Genomic DNA, 18810 nt, shown 5'->3' with positions numbered 1-18810 from the left:
CCACAAAGGGTTCTCCTATGGGAGCAGGTGGTAGGACTCTGTGCTTATAGTTGGCACCATTATTTCTAAGAGTGTGGCGATCCTTAAATAGCCTTAAATCTCTCTCTCTCTCTCTCTCCAGTCTCTTTTTTGCATGACTTTGCAGGACAGTTTAATCAGCAAATTCCATTAAAGGACAAAATCAGCAATGAGTGCAGAACATAAACATCAGTGTTTTATACTTTTATTCCAACTTTAACCAGCCGCTTCTTCAGACAAAGGCAAAGTGCAACAGGCTGAACATGTAAAACAAACATTTCATCAGTGAGTCATTATTTCCAGGACATTATCAAAACTCATCGAGGTTGCTTCTGGTGTCCCGTAGCTTTGTGAGGGACATCAGCACCTCCTCTGTCGGCCTCCTGCCCAGCTGTTTACCCCCTCTGCTCCTCACGTTCACTGTTCCACTCTCACGCTCCTTATCACCCACCACTGCACAGAAACACACACAAAAGACTGTCAAATATGTCAACAGTACTGAAAAACAGTCACAGTCTTTAGTATTTTAAGTAGCCTCTTAGTTATTCATCTTTACCAAATATGTAGTTATACTGGGCGAGCTGAGCAGAGCGGATCTTCTTATTTAAGGTGGCTCCCTCATCGTCATTCAGATCTGCCATAAAGCCAGCTTCATGGAACTGCTGGACCACCTTAACAGGAGAGAGAGAGAGGGATTCATTCTTTTAAGACTGTATCTGTAATCTAACTCTTATATTAAAGAACAAATTAATCATGGCAGGATGAAAGTTCACTTTGTCTGCTTATGCACCCGAAGCAAATTTCCATCAGACACTGACCTGCCTGCCGTACGACTCATTGTTGCCCCCCACAGGAATAACTGCGACCTGAGCCGGAGACAGCCACAGAGGCCTGGGTGAGGCACAGAGGGGGGTGACAGGTTAGCGTACAGCTACAGGACAATAATCCCACTAACGGGGTATATTCAGATTTTGTGCATTATCATCTTCTCACCATTTCCCTCCAAAGTTTTCAGCCAGTATGGCCATCATCCTCTCCAGCGATCCCAGCACTGCTCTGTGGATCATTACTGGTCTGTGCAACTGTCCGTCTCGTCTGAGAGAAAGGTTACAAAAAAAAGAGATCAGGAGGTGGTGCAGCGTGGCAAAGCTACAGACACAAATACTCTTCTTGACAGTATTGTGAACTTTACATTATACTGAAGTGAAGTAGCTGAGTGGAAGTAAATATGCAGATCTCTGTTGCTTATTTCTAACCTACTTTTCCTAAAAACTGTTCTACAATGTATGGAAGCCCGTTTCCGCCACTAAAAAAAAAAAAAAAAGGATCCATAACTCAAAATTCCGAGTTATTTTCTCGAAATTCCGAGTTATTTTCTCGAAATTCTGAGTTATTTTCTCGAAATTCTGAGTTACTTTCTCGAAATTTCAACATATTAACTCAAAATTTTGAGAAAAGTAACTCGAAATTTCTGCCAATCAGTAATCTACGTGAATGACGTCATTTCCTCGTTACCCGGAAGCTGAAGCCCTCAGCTACAAATGCTACAGCTAAGCTACCGGTATTACATCCAGTCGTGAATGCACAGATTGCTGAGTGTTTTCAGCCTGGCTTCACAAATGATGAAATCCCTGTGTTATTAGCTGAATCACATGGTGTTACTATCAGCAAACGTACTCGCGAAAGCGCCAATTTGTTGGGATCCGTTTTTGAGTGCGCGTTCCTCTGCGCCATATGCTTCCGGGTAACAAGAAAGCGCCTCATTCACGTATATTTTTGATTGGCAGAGCTAACTCGAAATTTCAAGAAAATAACTCGAAATTTCGAGTTATGGACACTAGCTGTTTTGTTTTTATTTAGTGGCGGAAACGGGCTTCCATAACAATGGGACACTAATCTATTGTTGAACATATAATCTAATCAGATTATAATCAAAAACACTTCAGTAGATGTGGACCAAAAGAAGTAAGGCAGACTAGTTGAGGGCAAACAGAAGATTCGACACACTTGAGCTGATAAATCCAATAAAGGGCTAATGTTTCATCATCAAATTAGCTCCCAAAGTTAGACTTGTGCCATCTTATCCTGAGTAATTACTGGATATATATATATATATATATATATATATATATACACACACACACACACACACACACACATACATATATACACACACACAAATATATATATTTGTGGATGCATTCTCAACAAAAAGAAGTGGCCAACTGTAAAGGAGTAGTGGTTTAAATCAGTGCAGATGCAGGAATGTTAAAGAGATTGAATGCCAACTACTGAAATTTATGAGTGACTCACCCGACGTACTGAAGGTCAAATCTGATTGGCAGCTGGAAGTCCAGCTGGATCGTGGCACACTGGTGCTGTCTGCCAATAGCATCTTTGATCAGGATGTCAATCTGATGAAACATGAAGGCGTGTGTTATTACCGGGCTTCACTTTTCCCTTCCAGTTTAGCGCTCTGAGACAAAGTACCTTTTTGTGCACTGAATCATTAGAAATGGGTTTCTGAGAGAAGCTGATTAGCTGCTTAGATTGTGGTTTAAAAATCCTGGATACACGTGCATTTGTTTCAACGAGCGGTTAAGCTCAACCTGACTTCACCCATCGCCTCCTCTCAGTGCTTCCACATGAGCACGCTGACGTTTATCTGAGGCCGACTTCTTCTTGGAAAGATAAATTAAGTCTCAAAAAAAAAAACCAACCCCCCCCAAAAAAGCCACATTGCCGCACTGTCGTTTCAATTTTATTTAAAAATAAACAAAAACAAACAAACAAAAACACACGCACACAAAACCTCTAAATATTCTGTGAACTACAATAATTTGTGTCTGTAGTTTCTCTGTGCAGAGCCGAAGCAGAACAAAGATGTCTTAATCTGCGTTGCAACATAAATAAATCCCCTTTAGAGGAATTGAAATCATTAAATCTAATTTTATTATTGTCAAAACTTGAGAAATGCACTTGTTTGTTGTTCTCCCAAGATTTCAGCGATAATGAAGAGAAAATGTAAGCTTGGCTCTGTATCAAATGGAAAAACAATCTACCTGCCAGCACCTCTAAGCTGATGAACACATTGTTACAGGCTTGTGAGAAACAAAGGTTTCACTGGACTACTGTGGAAAAAACTGAGTGCAGACCAGTATTCAGTAGCTGGTAGAGCAACAACTGTAGAGTCCTAGCCCACTCTCCTCTACACTGAGTTTCAATCAGGTTGAGGTCTGGACTTTAACTGGGGTATTGTAGATTTGCTGCTGTGCATTAAGTTGTTGTCCCGTTGCATCTGGTCATCTCAATAAGGGGCCCAGGCCCTGGGGCCCCAGAACAAGCCCAAATCATCACCCCTCCACCACCGAGCTCGACAGCTGCTATGAGGCGTTTGTGCTGATATGCTGCGTTCGGTATTTTGCAAATGTGCTGCCGAGCATTATGACCAAACATCTCCACTTTGGATTCTTCTGTCTAAAGGACATTGTTACAGAGGTCTCTGGTTTATTCAGAACTTTGCAAACTTAAGCATTGTTGTTTTGTTCTTTTTAGATAGAAGAGGCTTTCTAAACAAGTCATACTTGTTCAGTCTTTTTATAACTGTACTGTCACAACTTTTAACATTTAACATGCTAACTGAGGACCGTAGAGTCTGAGATGTAGACCTTGGGTTTTTCTGAACGTTGCATTGACTGACCCTGGGGTGAATTTCCTGGGACGTTCACTCCTATTGTGGCCAGACCAGCCAACTGTCAGGACTTCTGCTTTAAAAGAAGTGGCAACACTTTCTGATGATCAGTTAGTCAAGTGCATTTGATTAGCAACAACCCAGCTGTTAGACTTAGTTTTTAGTTGGACTGCATTAGAGTCATGTTTTTTTTTTTTCCCAGTTTGATGATACAAGTCAGGCAGTTAAGACTTGGAAGTTGCTATACCTGATAAAGAATTTTCCCACATGGAGACCACCCTAAAACCATTTCTTGGCTTGCTTTAGAGGTGCTGGTAGCTGTCCCAAAAGTAGCTGCTTCCACCATTTCTGAGTCAATATGCTAAGCTAATCAGCTCTCCTGGTAAATCAAATAATACTATCTTTAATAGTGCTTCAACATAAAAAACCCCAAACAAACAAAAAGACCCCCCCCCCCCCCCCCAAAAAAACAAAACAAAACAAAAAAAAAAAAACACACACATTCCCTTAAAGTTTTTTACATTAAGGAGGAACAGAGTGACTAAACTGATGTCACGATGCTTTGGTGTAAACAAACAGTGATAAACAACATTTACTCCTGAGTCCATTAAGTGCAAGTCTTCCTTCTCACTGACCTTTGGTCCGTAGAACGCTCCGTCTCCTGGGTTTAATTCCCAGCGTTCACCAAACTGCTGCAGACTCCTCTCTAACTGCTTCTCACACACACACACACACACACACACACACACCAAAGACCACAGTAAGCAAGTAGTTGCATGACAGAATATAAGTACATTAAAGCACATTATGATCACCATGTCTGTTTGAACTGTGCAGGCTCAGAACTGTTATGTTAAATTACACTCAATTGAATCAGCTTAGATTGCTGCTGTGCCCATTTAAAAGGTGCTCGGGGGATTTGGAGATATACATCTACCCAACAGCCTGGCGCAAAGAAGCTCTCGACTGGAAAGTACCACTTACATAACTGATAGGTTAAGTGGAAATGCCTCCCCCCTGGCTGCCACTCAAGAGTACACATATATACACACACGTTGAACAGCTGTGTCTGTGTAGGACTGCTTTTAGCACACAATATGATGGAGAGTGTGTCAACGTGTCTGTTTACCTGCTCAGCGGTGTCCCACTGTTCAGGCTCCCCCAGGCACGGCGTGGGTCGCGTAGACAGCAGGCAGTGAAAGGAAAACCCAAACACTTGATAGACGCTCCTCACAAAGTCCAAACAAGTCACAATCTCTTCTTCCAGCTGGGAAAAAAGAAAGAAAAGTCAGGAAGAGGTCAACATGAGGACATAATAATAACAGAAAAGTGTACACAGCTGAGAGACCAACAAGAACTGAGAGCGTAAAAATCAAACCAAGATCGAATTTCTCAGGCTGACATAGTGGTGATCATCATGTGACCACCGTCTCTGAATTAACAAGGTGCAAACAGAAAGGCTGAAGGAACAGTATCATGGGAAGGCTGCAGGACTCCATGTAGGGGATCAGATTTACTGCAGAGCCACAAAGGCTTACATACGGAGGTGCAAAGTCTGAAAAGGACAAAGACCTTCATTCATCCAGGCTAAAGCTTCCTGGAATGTCTCAGGAGTCATTTACACAGCCCATCTAATCACTGAAATGCGGTTCCACGTGGGTCTCGTTTACAGCGTCTGTCCCACTTAAACATGCCTTGGTTTACAAACGAGAGATCATCTGCCTGTTTGCGTACCTGTTCAGGTGTGCAAAATATGTGCGCGTCATCCTGGCAGAACCTGCGAACGCGAGTGAGACCTCCCAGAGCGCCGGAGAGCTCGTTACGATGCAGCGCCCCGAAGTCGGCCCATCGCAGAGGGAGCTCTCTCCACGAGCGAACGCGCTGCTCAAACATCAGGCTGAACACAACAAAGGAGAGTTAGTCTCTGCAAAGACACCCGAGCACAGGTAGGTAAGGTGTGTGTGTGTGTTCACCAGTGTGCAGGACAGTTCATGGGTTTAAGAGCGTAGGTCTGAGAGTCCTCTGATTTCACAGTGAACATGTTCTTGCTGTAGTGCTCCCAGTGGCCAGAGCGCTCCCATAACGCAGTGCTGTATAGCGTTGGGGTCACGACCTCAGTGAAGCCTCGCCTTCGGTATTCGCACTATGAGAGGTCAGGAAGGAAGGACTTGTGTGACAATGAGTGGAGGACAGGGTCAAATGGTCACAGGGTCAAACAGCATAGAGACTTTAGGCTAAAAAGGCTGACATCCTGACCACTGACATGAACACGTATGACCTCAGCATTACAATCAGCAGAGCACATGTTGATGCGTGTTATTACGTTTAAATGGACAACATTCAATAAATACACACACTCAATGAACAACTTCTTGCATAAGCGGCATTTTATCATTATATAAACTAAGGTCACAGTTGGATTTTGAATAATCAAATTAAAGCATGTGGGGGATTCTTTGGTTTTAGTTGCATAAGCGGTGCTGAAAAGGGCCGGAGCTCACTTAACAGGTTTTTTCTGCAAGCAGATAGTGGATTTGAACCGTTATACAGTTATTTCTTGATTTTTGATTAAACAACTTTTGATGTACCACAAACAGGCAAACTAACTAGAGAAAAAATGTTTCCTGTGTAATGCTGTGTTCATTCTTTAAAGCCAAAACTAAGCAGTGAGAGGCCCAGGCCAAATATGAGGTTTGATGACATGTTTATCTACGACCCTTTGTTTCCACTCACATAGTCCCTGCGCTATATTCATACAGTTTCTTATCTGTAATGCTTTCTACAGGTGTAACAAGGTTGTGATGGTGAAGTTCTAGGGGATTCAAATATAAGCTCAAACAAATAATACACCTTAATGAAGTCTGTGAGTGTGTTGTAGATGTGGGCTCCTTTAGGCAGAAAGAAACAACTTCCTGGACTGACTTCATTGAAGAAGAACAGCTCCTGGTCCTGTGTAAGAACATGAAAAGGTTCTTATTTCACTTTTTAAGATAGCATCATCTTCTGTACCCATGTACGGTTTCTGTCTTACTGTCCCGATGCGTCTGTGGTCCCGCCTCCTCGCTTCCTCCTGCTCCCTCTCCCACTCCTCCTTCTCTTTCTCACCTGGAAAGGCCACACCTAACAGTCGTGTCAAACCGGAGGACTCTGTCTGGTTGGCCAGGGTCACAGAGGACAGCTGGAATGGTACAGAGATGAAAAGTGGGGAGAAAATAATAGGTGAACATGGACGTGGCAAAAGAGAAAGTTATGAGAGGGACGGATGGCCGTGTGTTTCTAAGAGCCCAGAACAGAAATCTGGCCTCTGACAAACACAACATCCTGCTGCTGATATTTCCAGGCCCTTTCTGTTGTGGAATCCCAGTCTGCCCAGTGACAGCTTGGTATGGAAACTTTCCTCTCTCCCTGGATCAATATGGATGAGGAAAATTCCACTCACACAGCATGTGTCCCATCTGACAGAGAGCCACGAAGGTCCAAATAAAACAGATTTTAACTGATGAGATGGCACTGCCTCTTTCATTGTAGTCATATAGTGATTGAGTGTGAAAAATCATGATAGCACTGCCATATGAAATACAGTTTTCATAGGAATAGAACAAATTCTTGAGTTAAGAAAAACAAAACAATAAAATACATAAACTGGCTGTGAAACACAAAAAGAGAAAACAGAAAGACGAGAAAACAGAAAGACGAGCAAAGGACTGAATGGATACACAAACACAACCACATACCTGCAGCATCTTGAAGACTGTGAGGAGGCCTGTGTGTGGGAGGAGGGGGCCGTTGCAGACCGCTATAGTGTCTCCACACCTGAGCCACACAGAATGGTTGAAACCAGTTAATTTACTGGTGAGTGTTTTAAATCACTAGCAGGTAAGAAGTTTTCCTACGTGCCTGTATACTGTGACAGTGGCGCCATCCATCTGCTCTTCAGCAAACTGCAGCCTCAGCTTACTGCTCTGTAAGAAGAAAACACAGAAAACTGATTTTAAGTTCAACATGGACACGAGGACAGACAAATACCACAGCTGGATTAAAAACAGGAGTCACACTTAAAAAGCGAGTAACATAACTGCTATTCACATCCTATCAAAGGTTACTCAGATATGCTTCAAGCCAGCATGGCACAATGCTGCTACACCACCAGTGTTTTTTTTAAAGTGGAAATAAATATAAAATAATAAAACTTTCCTGCTTCCTGGTGTAATATAAGCTGGTGCATTGAAAGTGTGAGGAAGGAGCTTGAACAGCTATGCCACAGTGATTTGATAATTAAGACTTACCTCCTCTACATAAAGAATTAAAGAAAGATGTGTCAGCACTGAAAATGTCTGTCATCAATATTATATTATAACAAACAGAGCATGTTGCAGACCTGGAATAGCTCTTGGACCTCTTCTATACTCAGCTCCAGTCTAGAGAGAGGAAGTTTGAGTGCTGCCGCCTCCTTACACCTCGCCTCCACATCACTCAGAGACAAAAAACTGTAGATGAAGTCACATTCAGGCAAAACTTCAGCTGCAGTTTAGTCAGAATCAGGAGCATGCCATACAGGTCAAGCAGCCGGCACGAGTTACATAAGGTGGAAAAGGTGTCATTAAAGCAGCACATAATAATGAACAGCTATACACAGCATGCATATAAATAAAATTTAGGAACTAATTAAACTCATGAATAAAAAATATACACTTTATTTGAAAGGTCAGAATTTTTTTTCCTTTAAAACAAAAAGAAGCTGAAAAACTGAAATAACAACCATCATGTAACTACCACCACCTCTTTTGCGTTTGTGAGCACACAAAGATGAAGTTTTGACAGAGCTCATATCTGATAGACAACCTGGCAAAAGTAATCACCTGTTGTCCAACAGGTAATCACAGAAAAGCCCGAACTCTGATGTTCCTTCTCTGCACACCTCAGCACCAAACATGCCCTCCAAGACTCCACCGAGGACGCACGACCCTGTTCTCCAGGCTGCCTGTGAAATCAAGGGTCGTAATGAGTGAGCGCCAAAGACATCTACATGGTAATGTTGGGATGGTAGAGTAAAACAGCAAGGAAACACAAAGATGCTCTCATCCCACTACTGCTGGTCCCAGTTAAAGTGTCGTTTCAATTTTTGTTTGTCATGTTACATGGCATGTTAACATCTTTATTTATTTTCTAACTTATGATGATGCTGAATGAGGTGAGAAAATGTTTTTAAAAAAACCTTCAAAACTAATTTTTCATCAACATCACACTTACAGGTCAAATAGGGGAAACTGCACATACTTAAAGGAAGTTAACAGCGGGGAACTGTGTAATTACCTGCTTTCCCTCAGTTGTATCAAACCCCAGAAGTTGTAGTTCACAGTCTGCCTCTAGGGGTCGTCCAAGCTCCCAGAGTTCCCCATTCACCTTACTCACCAGGGCTCCTTTCAATCTGAAACAACACGTGCAAAAGCACAGTTATATCACGACAGTTAAACATATTAAACCAAACAGTATAAACTGGGTACTTACCTCACACTCCGAGCAACATAGAGCGGTGTGGTGACACCAGCTGTTCCCTTAACTATCCGGCCGTCAACCAGCCGGATACGGAGGGGCATTTCTGTCGATTCAAAACGCTTCCCATTTCCACGTTTTTCCCTGAGAGCCTCAAAGATCTGCAGTCGTTCAGATAAGGCAGGAGATGCATTCACCTGTAAAGCAAAAAATAAAGATTTGGTTTGAAATTATTTACAAGAAGCAAAAGGACAAAAGAACTAAAATCTGAAGATGACAGAAAACCAGTCAAATAAGACCTCCAGAAATTAAGTGCATATGCAGTAAAGCTAAGAGAGACAGACAAGCATTTAGGATTTTAGCAACACAATAATATATTCTGAACTTATCTTACTGCCCCAACAGAATGAGTAACATAATGCAAAGACATACACAGGCATAGCCCCTCAATATGTTTACCTTACTATTTAGCTTACACTGCACAGACTCATCACTAATATGCATGGGATGGACTAAATATTTGAAACACCTGTCAGTTTAACGCAGTGAAGGCTTTTCTAAACCAGCTGTAATAACACCTTAAGACAATTCTTCATCTATGAAGGGTATAAAGGACTACTTTATAAGACTATGCAGGTGTTGGCATGACATAATTAATGAACTGGAATGGATTTTAAACTTGTTCAATTAATTAATTAATTAATAAACCATAATACCTTTAATCACCATGGCCCCAAGGTAAAATTAAATAGAATTAACATTTTAGGAATAGCCTTAAAGAAAATCCAAAAGTTTTTACCCATGTATTATTATATCAGTACTTATTTTAGTTGGTTATAACAAAAACAAATGTAGTTAACTGACCGTAAACAAAAAAACTCTATAGACTTTTAGAAAAAACAAAAACTAACTTTTCTTACAAAATTTCCATAAAGTCCTCAGGAAGTCCACAAAGTTCTTTGTTTTAGTACTGAGCTGATTTGTCAACACAAAAAGCATCAGGACACTTTTTTTTTTAAGTTTATTGTAAATGAGTCTTGTTCGTATTGTAATACTGGTTTGTCTAAATCTTGTGTCAGAAAAACATGATTAATAATAATAACTAATAATAATAATGTTAACAAATATTTATATCAGCAAAAACTAAAGAGAAAAATCCAATCTCGACAATAGCTGATAATTCAATATGAAATAAATATTTTTAAGTTTAATTAAAAACAAAGTTAAAACTTTGCATTCATCACCATTTCCCATACATTAACAAACCGGGTATAGCTATCCAAAAAAGCCAAAACATGAAACAAAATTACGATAAAACCGAATTAAAAGCACATTAATCTTAGCTACCACACGACAAATGTGCCCATTAGCACATTTAACAGACAGGAGCATCAACAGCAGCTCACAACACTCACTGAAAACACAGTGCTGCTTGCTAACGTTAGCCTCACTCAGTGCACTGCTTTACCGCACCTTGCTGTACTTCCTCTGCGCGCAAAGGGTCGCACGAGCTGTCGAACGACAGGTAACAAGCCGAAGCAGCTGCGTCACCGCCATACCAAACACCCCTGCCTAAAACAACCGCTTCATTCACCATTACCACACATTACTGTCCCCTTCACTGCAAGCGGCCATAACACCGGAAAGCACGGGTTACTGGCAGCAGCGTTGACGTAAAGACTGAAAAGTTATGACGGAGCTCCGTCTCAGCGTGCGCGCTCCTGACGTCTACGCCAGGGCGCGCAATTAAACGCAGGGGAACTAGAAAGAGCGCGATGGGGGAAAACATCTCTAGCCTTCAAAAATAAAATTACGCACTGTCCGGTCAGGCGCTTCAGACTGGAGTCACATATGCTGAAATTTACACGAAACAGCGCATGCGTCGACAGTTCTCGTTTGTGGAGAACACTGCAAAACGGTGTTTGACAGCTTGCGTGCAAAACAAAGTAATTTCAGAGAAGCACCGACCTGCTGCATCACGACGGGCCCACAAGCTGAGCAGCAGAATCGGTGCTCTTAGCTTCCCGAGCCTGCTGCAAGTGTGCATCAGTTTAGTGCCCAAAGTACAAGTTTATTTTAAAACACGGAGGGAGGAAAGATGAATACAGTTTGACTTTCACCGAAAACCACATTCACTGCAGCTCTTATTAAAATAAGGGACATATTTTAAACCTCTACAGACTCGCTGTCAAAAGCTCTAAATAATTTTAATTATAAAACTATTCACTGGCCGTTTAATTTTGTGAACAGACTTAAAAAGCTGAGAATATTAATAAACAAACCAGCTGATTCTGAAAAGGAGCGTCATTATATTTTGGATTTAGAAATTGTGGGTAAAACAACCCAACGGAGAGATGGAGCGGCTTCATCAAGGACGACTTAAAGACTGCAGCAGCCGAAGTACTTCTGCTCTGCCGCTTGGGGGAGCTACAGCTCTATGAGAGAAATCTACTGGACTTTACAGTGTAAATACAGTGCATTCAGCTTTAAATTACCTCAGCCATTACTTGGTGACATCACCTTGATTAGCAGATTAAACCATATTATAGGTAAGGCTTTAAAACTGTGTTTAGTTTAACATCATGTCCATGTTAAAATTAGGTAAAAGCCTTTTGCAATTAAAATGCTCCACACGCAACAAGTCTGTTGGCCTCTATAAGGGCAAAAAGTCGATCTAGTATTTTCCCTAATGGTTCAGATGTCTTAATTAGCACTGAAGACCTTACATTTCAGCTGTATGACATTTTAAACGTGTTAGCAGCAGATTAACAGGAACAGGGGCCCTAATGTGTAGCAGAAAATATCCACAACAAGAATAAATTATCCTGCATCATGTTAAATTAAATAAATGTAAAAAATAATTATTTGCTGAACACTGTGCAGCCACTGATTGTAATTAATATGCCCACAGTAAGACCAGACTAGAGGTGAGTCATCACTCAGTCACAATGTCTCAAGTGAGCTCTGCAAATATGGTCCAGAAATAGGTACAGGGTTTTTAAATGAACTTGAGTGTAAAGTGTGGCTTTCCAGCAACAGTGTGTGGTGTAGTGTGCAAGTTTTGTTTTTTTTAACAGAATGAACCAAAACAACAACAAATACAGAAAATGGCAAATAGAGCAGACTGATTACAGTCTGTAAAGCAAAAGAAAAAAAAAAAAAAAAAAAGGTTTGCCAATATGTGAAGGCTGGTTTAAGTCAATTCATTAAAGCACTGAAAATGTTACCCCTCTAATAGTTTTGATCCTTAAAAATAATATTATAAGATATAGTTCCCCCCTTAAGTATGCATATATTCACTGTGACAAAAATAAAAGCTGCAGAATGTGTGCATGTTCATCACACCAGAAAAGATTGGACACTTAAAGGGCGGTGATATAGCATCATTGATGAGAACAGCAGTGAAAGCAGTTCAACTTATATATACACACACAAACAGGCTGGTAGTTTTGTCAGTCATTTTCAATTGGTCAAACCAAGTTATCTTAAGGTCACGAGGAAGGGACGAGAAGGTGAACTTGAAGATGTTTTACAATTATTCTGTGTGCAATGTGAACACTGCAAACTGATTATTAGCTGCTCCTACATGTGACTGTGAAGATAACAATTTACAGAGGGTGGTAACAGGCGTATAAACATTCAGGAAAACACCAGTGTGCCAACGCTGTAATGACAAATATGCTTTGTGGTTACATTTGGGTATATTTTTTAAACAATGTATTCAGAGGCTTTATGCAGGAAGGTTTTCAGCATATTGATAAAACTGTAATTTCACCACAGCTTCAACACACACTTGAATCAAACACTAGAGATGTGAGACCACTGCACCTCTGACTTGTAGAGGTAAACTACTACCAATGTATGAGAGAGGTCAGCATTATGGAAACAATTCCTGGACAAGAGGGAGCATTAAGGCCATCGTGCTAATCTTTTTCTTCGTTGTTATTTTACCTCTTAAAAGTGGTGAGAGGTTCACAAGTGTTTTAGGGTGAGGCCCATGTGAGCACAAGGTAAGCACAGACGCTTGAAAGCAAAAGCATGAAATTAGCAATATAGAGAAAAGGGCCAAAACAATTGGAAGTATTCAAATGAACCATTTTACATGCAATCCTAATTAGCTTAAACACCATCTGTGGGTTCCTACAAATGGAAAAGCACCAAGTCTACCTAGCAAGAAAGCACAGCTGAAAAACAAAGGCTTTAAATGTTAATGTAATGGTAGCTGTGCAAATGCATGAGAACAATCTGAAAGGTAAAGTCAAACAGCGCAATTCAAGTGATGGATCGTGACCAAATAAAAATACCTCCCCCTCCCAGTTGAATTGAAACTCTGGATTTTATTCAAGAGTACATATTGAAGCCTAGCAAGGGTGTGGTTCAAAGTCTAATACTCCCTCCCATCCCATCATCCACTACTGAGTATCTTCATGACTCAGTCTAATGTGAAGCGCGCACAGTAGACATTTATATATAGGAAATAAAAATGCATAATTATCTTCAGCCTCCTCTTCTGTGCGGTGGTTTCGCAAAAGGAGGACATAAACACATGATAGGTACTGGAGAGAAAATCTTCTGGGCTAAAGCTTATCCAAGGCCTCGATCACAGTAAAGACGGGGTGCGTGAACAACGATCACTGTCCTCATGTACAGAGATAATAGCTTTAAAAAAAAAAAAAGAGAGAGAGGGGGGGGGGCTATGTCAACTCAGTCTTTATATTTACAAGCTTAGAAATATACAGTGAGAGTGACAGAAGGGTGGAAAAAGGTTGAGCAGAAGAATATTATTTACAGCGGGTAGTTTGGAAATAAGTCTTAATCTCACCTGAAACACAAATCACTTCAAATCTCTCTCTCACACACACACACACACACACACACACACACACACACTCTCATTGAAGAAGAGATTACTGTCATGAATTCAAGCCGACATTTTTGTTTTTTTACTTTGACATTTTTGGGAAATGCAGTAATTCTTATTCATCTGTTAAATATGATGCAGACACAGATGAGCTTAGCAGAGTACAAAGACTGGAAGTACGGGCAAAACAGCTTGGACTTCTTGAAAAAATTGTGACTTCTTAGAGTTGTGCTGTTGCTGTGAAATTTATCTCAGAAGTCACTGCATGCTCATTATCCCCTGTAAAAGGTCCGTTTTGTATGGGTGAAAGAAATTAGATGTTTTTTCCTGATCTAGCTTTCCAACTGTTTACAGTTTTTATGTTAAGCGTCATCTACAGCATGCTGGAGATGAGTGATATTGAGCTTCATTACAAAACAAAAAAGCCAACAAACGCATTTCCCAAAAAGCCAAACTACTGCCCTGTTTTTCCTCAGTATCATGAGACCCATCTTTCTTTTATCCAGCATCTCTCTTCTCAGATTAAAAAAATAATAATAATAAAAAAAAATATCACACAGGAAAACTCTGAAGCCCCTTTCAGACACGCTCTCATTTTCAATTATTTGTAACTTGTTCGCTTCATGTCTGAATAAGCATTCTAGTCACTTTTCTATAATTTTACTAAGTGGGATCCAGTACAGTGGTAATATTCACAATTGCGCTATATAACATAGACATCGTATTTTAACTGGATTAACTTAGTTTCCAGCCTATGAGGGAGGGGCAGGAATAGCCATCACTTGCTACAGCACAGACATGGACATAAATATAAAGACCCCTATTTTAGGGAACAATGGCTAAGATAAGTAATCTTCATAAGTCTGTGGATAAGACTTCAATGGATGCACATAATAATCCAGTATGGCAATTCCCATGTAGCTCATGGTTATGTCCCTAAGCCATGAGGAACATCAACATTAAAAAAAAAGCGACCCATGTCTGAATGACAGAATGCCGTCACCGTAACAGACGAACGAAGCCACCAGCATGTCTGAAAGGGCTGAAATGTAGTTTCATTTTTCTTGAACTATTTTGCTTTTTTCTTCTTACAGGTATGCAATTCCTGCAACAGAGCGAATGAAACTTGTGCACGGAGAATTGTTGTGGGGAAAAAAGAAAAAAGATTATTGGTTGTTACATAACAATCTGCACTATGAAACTGATAACCTCTTAGCTTTACTGTGCAGTGTTAGATGACTGGCTACCTGGCTGAAGCAAGACAATTTAAATCAGCTATTTACACACAACCTAAGGTAGTTTTAATTCAAGCTAATTAACAGAGTAAAGATATCTGGGCTCATACCAGCAGGGCTAACACACACACTGCACTGCTAGATGTGTGGCTTGCACTTCTCATTCAGCTTGTCGCAGATGACCACTTCAGTAGCGTGGGGGTAGGAAAGGCCTCTTCTGTGCATGCAAGGGACCACCTGTGAACGGAGGCCCGGGACGCTTGCCCCCACGAAACCCCCCTATGGGTAGATCTTGATTATGCTGCTGAGGGTTTCGGCCTCGCAGCAGGGATCTCTGTGAGATGGGAACGGAGAGGATTGGAGGCCGAGGAGTAGGCAAGGTGAGGAGGGGAACAGGGTTAGGGTTTTGGTTGCGGGGCTGCCCTGGAGGACTAGCAGAAGGTTTCTGGAGAGGAAGGGCAGCGGACTGGGTAAGTGAGCGCGAAGGAGCAGTGTCAACTGCAGGGGAATTAGGTGTGGAGGGCGAGGTTGCAGATGATGTGGGAGAGGGAGACGGGGATGGAAGAGGTAGATTCAGAGGCTCCTTCACTCTACCCAATAAAGGTGGAGGAACACCAGGGGTACCTGGACGGTGGAGGGGGGGTGCATGGCAGAGAACAAAGGGCTCTTTTACTGTGCCGGGGCGGGGAAGCTTAGGGGGCTCGCCTAGCAACGATGACATGAGGGGTGGGGGGGGCACTTTGCCTCCTCTTGGCCCTACTCCACCTCTCTCTGCAGCTTCAGGTCTGACTGAGTGAGGAAGTGGCAGAGGCCGGTCAGCAGGGACCATCACCCCTCCTACCATGACTGCAGTGGGTACAGCAGGGTGAGTAGGTGGAGGGGAATGGCGCTGTGGTATTGGGGGTGGAGGGGGTCTAGGGATTGCTGGAGGTGTGCTGAAGAAGGGAGATGTAGGAGGAGGAACTTGGTGGAGGTGTGATGGAGGAGGAGTCTGGATGTTCTCTGTGTGGTAAGGCAACTGATACTGAGTTTGAGGAAGATGAGGAAGGGGCGGAGGAGGGTGAAGATGTGGGGGGAGTAGGAGATGTGGGGGAGGAGGAGGCATAGAGGGGGTCATGTCCTCTGTGCCCCCTGGGCCAATGTTAAGAGGAGGGGGGACAAGTTGTGGTGAGGGAGGCTGAGCTTCCAGGTATCCTTCCTCTTCATACCACATGGCTCCTCCTGGTCGACTTCCAGGTCCTCCTCCCCGTCGAGAGCCTCGACCAATCACGCGTATGCTCTCTACTGTCTTTATGCGCTCTCCAGTGAGCGGTCTATTAGAGTAGCCTAGAGTTTGAATGGGTGCCCCTTCGGTGCAGGGTGACACGAGTGTCTCAATACGATGGTATTGCCCCTCCTTCCCATCTCCACTTGGAGACATTTGACCTTTTAACTTGTCTTCTTTTTTTCCACACTGACCTCCTTCATCTGAACCAATGCTTGCCTTACGAGAGCCGGCACAGGGCCTCCTCTCTCCCATTGCTCTGTTGTTTCCCATCATCCTTAGCTGACTTTGCTGATCATCCTTCTTACCCTTCATGTCATTACTAGGAGAAGAGGAGACCAGCTTCCTCACATGCATCACTTCATTGTCTTTTAATTTTGTGCCGCTCTTTCTTCCAGCGCCATATCGGGAGGTGGGCAGGAAGTCTCCATCATTGCCGCTTCCCGACGGGGTGATAGCTGCATCCCAGGGTTCATTGCGGTAGGCTGTGGGTGAGAGGTTATGACCTCCAGATGAGCCCACAGATTCTGGCACACTTGCAGGTGTGTCCATAATCTCATCCTGGGTTGGGGTGCCGGCTGCCTCGTCTCTCACTGGGGTCCCATCCACCCCATCAGGACTAACATCACCAAGAGCGAGACTAAAACCTGGATTACCCTGCAGGAAACTGTTGATTTTGGATTCTAAGCTGGGGGGAGAGACAGAAGGAGCTGAGGGGCGAGGGGGGGGAGGCGGTGGAGGAGGAGGGGACAGTTGTCTCTCTCTCCCCCAGTCTCTGATTCTTCCAGGTGTTTCTCGCTTGTGGCTGTTCCCCAGACCAGCTTTCGTTTTTGGGGTAGTTGGGGTGGTCGGGGTGCTGGTGTGCAGAGCTTTAGAAGGTGCTGATTCTGGGGAGGTTCGTGTACCAGCAGCAGCACCAGGGGTGGTGTTAGTCACACTATGCAGGAAAGAGGACAAACCTGACAAAAACAAAGTGTGACAAATATTGAAACAAGGTCACTTCATTAGTTATTCTTAAAGAAATTCAATAAGCCAAATATATGGATCTTACCTGTTGTGTTGGTTTTAGACAGAGCATTAAGTATCCCTTCAGGTGTGATATCAACACGTGACAGGATACTGGCCAAGGCAGGGCTTGGAGGGGTTCCTTTGGAGGCTGCTGATTGGCCAGATGGGGTTGTGGGTGTCCCAGGAGATGGACGAGGTGATGGGCTTGCTGCAGAGAGAAAGATCAAAGCAGCCCCAGAAATTTAACAAAAAATTTTTAAATGTACTGAATCAAACAAAAAGTCTTAAACTGGAAAAAATGTTCTGTGTTCCAACAATAAATTGAAAACAACATTAAAGTTAACCAGCAAGTATGAGCTGCATGGTCAACAACTGACTTTGCTCATTAGTCTGTTCCACAGAGATCCCCTGTTGTCCAGACATAATTAAAAAAACAAATCATTGAGCTACGCTGGATGATGTGTGTCTTCTTTACACAGAAAAATGTAATGGCGGCTTATTTGGAAATGGCTCCACAGATAATTAACCACAACCACTTTTACAGTTTCCAAGAGAGTTGTTCATGTAATGCGGAGGTCATTACATATTCCTGGAAATACTGTTAACACTGCTTCACTAACCCATTGCAGGCTCTTGAGGGAGGGCTAAAATGAGTGAGAAACATAAGCACATTTGTTGATAATATTCAAAAGACTAAAAATCTGCAGTCTTATGCTTTCACTTGGCTCCAAGACCTTGCATCATTTAGTGGAAGTTTCAGAAAGATTTTTTTTCCAGGATGGATCACGCCAGTTAGTCTGTTATTTCAATTAGCATTTCATATTTTGTGAGCACAGTCAGGGTTGAATAACATCTAGATTCAAGTCTGAAAAGATAAGTGATCAATGTAGTTAATTCTAGCACATTCAATTGAAAATGTTGCAATGAATACAAATTATTATAAAACAAAAAGTACAATCAGAAAGTTCTAGAATTAAGCACATGGGGAAAAAAATAACAAAAATAAATAGTGGCAGCTGCCAGTTCTACCCTTCAGCTTCCTAGTAAATGCACCTATGCTATGAACTGGAAAATCAGGTGATTTTCAGATAACCTGACCACTGACCCTTAACCTTGATGTCAAGGTCACTGACATTAAAACTCATCTGAGCTTTTCAGTAAATGCACCTACAGTATGAACTCATTCTCGAGTTATTGCATTCACAAACTTGGGTTTCTAAACCACCTGCCCGCTCAGCGG

At 42.2% G+C, this 18810-nt stretch overlaps 2 protein-coding genes across 3 annotated transcripts in view; both read right to left on the bottom strand.

Annotated features, from left to right (window-relative positions):
- Positions 1 to 207: 207 nt before the first annotated feature.
- On the bottom strand, positions 208 to 15517 carry tars2 (threonyl-tRNA synthetase 2, mitochondrial). Of its 2 annotated transcripts, none has more exons than XM_084943217.1 (18): positions 15409 to 15517; positions 9218 to 9399; positions 9023 to 9137; positions 8569 to 8690; positions 8088 to 8196; positions 7607 to 7671; positions 7444 to 7522; positions 6741 to 6887; positions 6560 to 6658; positions 5683 to 5852; positions 5444 to 5606; positions 4839 to 4976; positions 4345 to 4422; positions 2332 to 2432; positions 1012 to 1113; positions 837 to 909; positions 575 to 689; positions 208 to 471 (listed from the first exon to the last, which is right to left on the bottom strand). In XM_084943217.1, the coding sequence occupies exons 1-18, from the start codon at positions 15460 to 15462 to the stop codon at positions 329 to 331; spliced, it is 2055 nt and encodes a 684-aa protein (XP_084799343.1). In that variant the 5' UTR covers positions 15463 to 15517; the 3' UTR covers positions 208 to 328. The 2 variants fall into 2 exon arrangements, with proteins under 2 accessions (XP_084799343.1, XP_084799342.1); XM_084943216.1 differs by lacking the exon at positions 15409 to 15517 and adding an exon at positions 10676 to 15402.
- rprd2b (regulation of nuclear pre-mRNA domain containing 2b) overlaps positions 15486 to 18810 on the bottom strand; it is a 16449-nt gene continuing 13124 nt past the window's right edge. Inside the window, exons 9-10 of the mRNA XM_084943213.1 lie at positions 17614 to 17778; positions 15486 to 17521 (exon numbers count right to left, since the gene is read on the bottom strand). Of these exons, the coding sequence (XP_084799339.1) occupies positions 15486 to 17521; positions 17614 to 17778 (2201 nt within the window). The remainder of the gene's footprint in view (positions 17522 to 17613; positions 17779 to 18810) is intronic.

This window comes from Perissodus microlepis, chromosome 11 (genome assembly GCF_051167445.1).
Source record: "Perissodus microlepis isolate ML-2025 ecotype Zambia chromosome 11, ASM5116744v1, whole genome shotgun sequence".
Classification (NCBI taxonomy): Eukaryota; Metazoa; Chordata; class Actinopteri; order Cichliformes; family Cichlidae; genus Perissodus; species Perissodus microlepis.
This window is presented reverse-complemented; position numbering and strand designations above follow the sequence as displayed.

What these genes read in the sequence shown, in the direction of transcription:
- tars2 (XM_084943216.1), bottom strand. Translation starts at nt 10,759, where the DNA reads ATGGCGGTGACGCAGCTGCTTCGGCTTGTTACCTGTCGTTCGACAGCT. An exon ending in CGCAGAGGAAGTACAGCAAG is followed by an intron (nt 9,400 to 10,675) that starts GTGCGGTAAAGC and finishes TTTGCTTTACAG; the next exon opens with GTGAATGCATCTCCTGCCTT. An exon ending in GATTACCTGTTGGACAACAG is followed by an intron (nt 8,197 to 8,568) that starts GTGATTACTTTT and finishes CTTCATCTACAG; the next exon opens with TTTTTTGTCTCTGAGTGATG.